Source organism: Etheostoma spectabile, chromosome 16, assembly GCF_008692095.1.
Source record: "Etheostoma spectabile isolate EspeVRDwgs_2016 chromosome 16, UIUC_Espe_1.0, whole genome shotgun sequence".
Lineage (NCBI taxonomy): Eukaryota > Metazoa > Chordata > Actinopteri > Perciformes > Percidae > Etheostoma > Etheostoma spectabile.
This window is the reverse complement of record NC_045748.1, coordinates 23,745,989-23,752,716: the sequence shown is the minus strand read 5'-3', so window position 1 is coordinate 23,752,716 and position 6,728 is coordinate 23,745,989. Positions and strand designations below refer to the sequence as shown.

The 6,728-nt window shown below is 39.4% G+C and overlaps 1 protein-coding gene across 2 annotated transcripts in view; it reads right to left on the bottom strand.

Annotated features, from left to right (window-relative positions):
• The window catches only part of cdk9 (cyclin-dependent kinase 9 (CDC2-related kinase)), a 24,296-nt gene that overhangs the window by 7,126 nt on the left and 10,442 nt on the right, over positions 1-6,728 (bottom strand). Inside the window, exons 8-9 of one of the 2 annotated variants that reach the window (XR_004335574.1) lie at positions 5,997-6,407; positions 3,576-3,585 (exon numbers count right to left, since the gene is read on the bottom strand). Coding sequence is in view for 1 of the 2 variants with exons in the window: in XM_032539264.1 (XP_032395155.1) it covers positions 6,042-6,407 (366 nt within the window). In the remaining variant the exon portion in view is untranslated. Of the gene's footprint in view, positions 1-3,575; positions 3,586-5,133; positions 6,408-6,728 lie in introns of those variants that run through there. The other variant, XM_032539264.1, reaches the window with a different exon arrangement.

Below are 6,728 nucleotides of genomic sequence, written 5' to 3'. Positions count from 1 at the left end.
ACCGCACCAAAATAAAAAGATTGAGAAGCATTGTGGGGTTCCCGGTGTGATGAATGTATACTAGCCTATATACGTATATAGGCCACGTTATTGGTCTAGGGATGTGAGACTAATTAAGAAGGTTATGAAACCAATGTAAGCTATAATAAAAAAAAACATTAGCCTACTATAAGGATAACCAAAACTGTCCTTTATTAGAGAAAGTTAAGCAACAAGAAAAGAAATCGAATTTATTGGTCTCTGACCTTCGGCAATTATACATCTGGGAATATTGCTACTAATATCGTCACACTTAATCTCCGAGCACGTCCTGAACCTGAAGCTGAGACCACGGACGCTGCGCCGCTCATCTCTACTTTTACAGAGAGAGCACACTGACGCGATGCACAGTCTGCCGCCGGCAGCGGCCACCGGGCAGCGGCCACCGGGCAGCGCCACCGGGCACCACCACCGGGCAGCGGCAGCACCGGGCAGCGGCCACTGGGCAGCAGCCACCGGCAGCAGCCACCGGCGGCAGCAGCCACCGGGCGGCAGCAGCCACCGGGCAGCGGCCACCGCAGCGGCCGCACGCCAGGCAGCCTCGAAAAAGTACCGTCCCACCGGGAAGAGTCCCACTCTGTATCAGGGTGCCAGTGCAACCATTTGTAACCGTCTAAACAAGTAGTAGTAGGGTTTAAATCAAACTGGCGAGTAGGCTAATACATGTTAATTAAAATCAAGCAGAACACATGCAGAAGACAACGCAATAACTGTTAAACACGTTTATTTCGGATGAGACGGCAGCTGATTTAACATATGAGACTCCAGGATTAATCTTTGCCTGGCTGTTAGCCTGCTCTGGACCAGGCTAGCCGCAAAGAATAAATCTCCATGGTTACTTGGCTGGGCTTAATTCAATCTGGTTTCGTGCAACCGAGTCAAAGCTAAAATTTAAAATTCATCCAGGATAACTTGAATATCCCGGCTTAATCCCTTATCCTGGTTTCATGCAACAGGCCCCTGGTCTTTCCAGACGATGATTGAAAACAATCCATGATGCTGTCAGGTCTCAGCTTTCCAAAGGGGGGGGGGGGGGGCATGCTAGAAACTCTGCAGGTTGCCCAAACTTTTGAAGACACCATTTTTTGTTTTCTGTTATTTTGAAAGTTTAAATGATGGAAATGAAATCTAACTTTTTGTGACATGTTGTACTAATGTCTATTCTGTCATTTGATGCCTTTTGGAGATTTTTCCATCTTTTCTTGGCTTCTTTATGCACATTAAGACAAAGTTTTACCTGGGGTGCCCAAACTTTCGCGCCCCACTGTACATATACAGTATAATACAATAATGTTTCTCGATAACATTTTGTGGATAAGGTTTTTTGAAAGACCAAATTACGTATTTAACATAATTTCAAACACAAAGTTCAAACACTCATCTCATAAGAATTATTTTGGTTATTCATGATTTTAGAAAGATACATAAAATTAAAAATTCTAGAAGTGTCTTAGTTATTTGTTAGATTAACCTCCAAGCAGTCAGAAATGAAAGTTCCACTGCATATACACGCATCACAAAGTATATATATATATATTATATATATATATATATTAATTATATATATCTATATATATATATATATACACACACACACATACATATTATATAATATTTATATACACACACACCGTTCAAATTTGGGGTCACCCACAATTTTGTATTTCCTGAAAAGTCACACTTTTTCACCACCATACGTTGTGAAATGAATAAAATAGAGTCAAGACATTGACAAGGTTAGAAATAATGATTTATTTGAAATAAGATTTGCTCTAAATAGTTCTTGCACAATTTGGAGGTGTGTTTAGGGTCATTGTCCGTTTGTAGGATGAAATGTCTCCAATCAAGGCCTGTCCACTGGGTATGGCATGGCGTTGCAAAATGGAGTGATAGCCTTCCTTATTCAGAATCCCTTTTACCCTGTACAAATCTCCCACCTTACCAGCACCAAACCAACCCCAGACCTATATACCTCCACCATGCTTAACAGATGGCGTCTGGCATTCTTCCAGCATCTTTCATTTGTTCTGCGTCTCACAAACGTTCTTCTTTGTGATCCAAACACCTCAAACTTGGATTCATCCGTCCACACACTTTTTTCCAGTCTTCCTCTGTCCAATGTCTGTGTTCTTTTGCCCACTCTTTTTCTTTATTGGCCAGTCTCAGATATGGCTTTTTCTTTGCCACTCTGCCCTGAAGCCAGAATCCCGCAGCCGCCTCTTCACTGTAATGTTGACACTGGTGTTTTGCAGGTACTATTTAATGAAATGCCAGTTGGGGACCTGTGAGCCGTCTGTTTTTTTTTTTTTTCTGGCCATTTTGAGCGTTTATTGACCCCACAAATGTGATGCTCCAGAAACTCAATCTGCCAAAGGAAGGTCAGTTTTGTAGCTTCTGTAACGACCTAAACTGTTTTCAGATGTGTGAACATGATTGCACAAGGGTTTTCTAATCATCAATTAGCCTTCGGAGCCAATAGCAAACACATTGTACCATTAGAACACTGGAGTGATAGTTGCTGGAAATGGCCTCTATACACCTATGGAGATATTGCACCAAAAACCAGACATCTGCAGCTAGAATAGTCATTTACCACATGCAATGTATAGAGTATATTTCTTCAAAGTTAAGACTAGTTTAAAGTTATCTTCATTGAAAAGTACGTGCTTTTCCTTCAAAAATAAGGACATTTCAATGTGACCCAACTTTGAATGGCGTGTATATATATATATATATATATATATATATATATACAGTGTACATACATTTACAGTACATATGTGTGTTTGTAACATACAAATATATATATATAGATACACACACATATATATAAGAGTTTTTGTAACAGCTGTTTCCTGCAAAACAAAGCACAATCCCTCCGTTTCTTTTCTTTTCTTTCTCTCTTTCTCCGTGAAATGAAGTGCGGTCGGAAATGTCGAGATCTATAAACCATCTGACGGAAAACAATGATTGTGAAATATGAAGTCTACTTGTACTATACTGGAGGGTTAAATAACACAACAGGACATCACCATAATGGGCCGTTTAAGTGACACTCCAACCGCCCACCCAACCCTGCTATTTTCTGGTTTGAAAATGCCCTTAGTGGGCCACCATAGACTGAAAAAAAGAAGAAAAAAAAGCTTCTGGGTCTGAAAAATGAAGCCAAAGCCAAAGTGCCTTAAATCTGCGAGCCTTATTACCAGCAAAAGAAGTCTGTTTCTATAAAAGTCTTTGGGAAAGTGACCCTGATTCTTACTTGATTTATTACCTTAGTAAATATTTTCATTTATGGCCTCAATAGCTTCTTTCAAATCTTCAACAAAGCATGATGTTCATTTTGTGATGATCAGAAAACTTTTTTATGTAATAAAAGAAACACCAAGTAAGAATGAAACAGTCATACACTGTACCGTTCATGAGAAACAGGTGTCCAGGTAAGATGTCTAAGGTTACATGCACAACTGTAAAAAATGAACACTACCTTTACTACAGTATAGTAAAACTTTTGTTCTAGTCATTATGTAACTTACTACAGACAAAATATAAATATTAAAACTGATGACTGCTGATTTGAATGACATCAGTGTGAAGTCACTCCGATTATTGAAACTGTAAAGATTTACAGCTTCCAATTTCTGCATTAGTGATTGATGATTCTATATAAATCTATAGGTGGAGGTTCTACATGAAGCAGAACATTCAGACAGAGTTACAGTTGCAACTTCCAAAAAGCACTGTAGTTGTCCAATGGGGACAGGCACATTCTCGCATACTGTACATGTGTTTCTTTTGGTCATTACAATGAGAGCAATAGTAAGGATGATTGTCAAGGATTCAGTTTCAAGCACAAAAAATGTGTATGCTACTGTTTAAGGATGTAGTAATATGATGCTGCCACCTACTGGAGGCAGCCAGATTCTTCATGTTTTATGGCTACAAGGCTGTAATCCTAACAATTTGGACAAGTAGTGTATGTTGGAAAATGTGTATGAGGTTTATAAATTATTCTAACATTATAGACAGCATCCTGCCTTTTGTGTTGGGTCCTTTTTACATGGAGTGGCGGTGGCTCAGTCGGATGCCATTCATCAGGGCTGGTAGTTTTTATTCTGTCTCTGATTGGACAAATTGTGTCCAAAATGTGCTTAAGCAAGACACTGAAAGCTGAATTAATCCCGATGGCTAGGCCAGCACCTTGCATGGTGTTGCCTTTGTAAAACGCATTGTCCTGTTTTACTAGAAATGGAGTGGACATTTTGAACTCAAATTAGGATTTTGTGTTTTTGTGCGAAAGTAACTATACTTATGCAGTCGAGATGGGGCAAATGTACTTATGTTTGTTAGTTTAATAAGTAATCCTATTCTTCATCTACACAGGTGTTCATATGTAGCCTAATTAGCCCTTTTCAATACAATTCAATTTTGTTCATAGTATCAAATCATATCAAGTTATCTCAAGACACTTTCCAGATAGAGTAGGTATAGACCATACTCCATAATTTATAAGGACCCAACAATTCTAGTAATAGTAAAAAAATATGAAACAACTCTTTAATTTGCAAAGTAACTGGTAACTCCAACTTTATAATAAATGTAGTGAAGTTAAAGCATAATATAACATTGACTTTTTGTACATACATCAACTACTGACCTCCATAGTTGCACCTTGAGTATTTCAGAAGAGCCATACTTTTTGAATAGAGGAGAAAAAACAAAAAAAGAACAACACTTCACTACCTGGCATTCTAACACCATCTGTTTAACACCCGAGGGAGAGCTGAGTGCATTATTTCAATGTTTTTCCATGGCCAACATTTGGCCGAAAGGGACATTTTGAGTGTCAAAATGTAAATTGACGAAGATATAACATTCTCCCTCTCACAGATTTCTAACTTTTGTAATGTAAACACAGGAACAATACTTTGACTTGCAGCAAAGGGCCCCGGGTCAGAGATGAACCTGGGCCTGCGTCGGGCAGAAAACCTCCATATATGGGCCCCCGCTCTACCAACTGAGCTATCCGGGGACCCTACCTTTTCTGTTTGAGTGGAACCCACTAAGAAATACCATGATCACAGAAAGATACACAACTTGTGTAATAACAACTTTATTTTGGGTATGTCACATGTGTTTAGAAATGTTTGTGGTATTGTGTAAAATGGTTATCACCTCAAAATACTGCACAGCCAATAAAGATAGCCATTTTATTGTAAATAAACAACGATAATTAGGGGTACAAAATAAAGAAGAAAAAAAAATCAATATAGCATAGTATCGTGATATTTTCAGTGGCAATACTGTATCGATACACAGGCGCCAAGTATTAATCTTTCATTATACACGCGTTGGTCAGTTTATCCCATTTTTGCAGCAATAAATTTGAAGTGATATTCAAACAGATAAATGTCTCTTTTTTAGATAAAACAGATGTTGACAAAGTTTCCTTTTGGGGACATTATTTGAAATTGGGGAAAATTAGAAGTTAGAAAAATTGTGATACATTGGAACGTATCGTAGAATATTGCAATATGTTTAAAATTGCGATGATATCGTATCGTGGCATAAGTATCGTGATCGTATCGGGAGGCGTCTGGTGATTACCACCCCTAATGTTAATAGTGTGAAAATTGAAAAAAAAACTAAAATGCCAGATTCACTCACAAATGAATTAAAAATTAAAACAAACGGGGGCCTTGTTTAATCAAGGCAACGCAGTGAACACACCCAAGCCATGTTAACATCAGGCTCCCTGGAGGAGAAGCAAACCGAGATAATAATTTGGATGCATGACGTTGCACATACAGTCCTGTCCCTGATCAACCCAAACAACGTGCTTCCTCTGCCATAAACTCAGAAGAAACTGTCTAGATCTCCAGGTAATGTCTGCCAAACCTCAACCAAAAAAGGAATGTGTAGCTTTCCTCAATATAAGACAGGTTGGGTGACAAAATAAAAAAAGTCCAACTAGGCAAACAACCGTCCTTAAACTTCTCCAACCACTAAAACACCCGATCGAACTCAGTCTGACTGGTAGTGGCTGGGTTCCTGTTCTGATTGGGCGGCTGCTGCGGCATGTGGCCTCTCCGTCTGGGCGGGGCCAGATATTCAAACATGGAGGTGTTGTGAGTGGAGAGCATGTTCTTCAGGTCTGACGGCATGGGGTCAGACCAGAAGAAGTCGTGGTTGAGCGCGTCGTCGCTGTCGATGCGCTGTGCTGGGTCCAGGACCAGGAGTTTATCGATCAGATCCAGGGCGTACGGGTCTTTGACATAGGCTTTAAGACGATCCTTTACTTTCCTCTTTTGGCCTTTGGGCAGCTCCATTTTCTGGTAGAGCTCGTACTTCTTATCCACGCCAGGCCACACCTATGGAAGGACAAAATGGTTCACGATCAAGTTGACAAAGAAGAGTAAGGGCTCGACAAAACCTAGACTAAAAATAGATGTGTGCAAACTAGGACTGGGCAATATGGAGAAAATCAGATATTGCGATATTCTTGTCCTAATACCTCAATGTCGATATTGTTGCGTTATTATAGGGTTGACAATTAGTGCTTTAACAAAATATCTTCAGAAGGAGATTTAAGAAAAATCATCTTCCGTAATGTAGATATAACGACTATGTGGGTAAAGGTTAAAAAAAATAAAAGCGTTAGAACAGTCTGGTAACACAGAAAATGACATCAC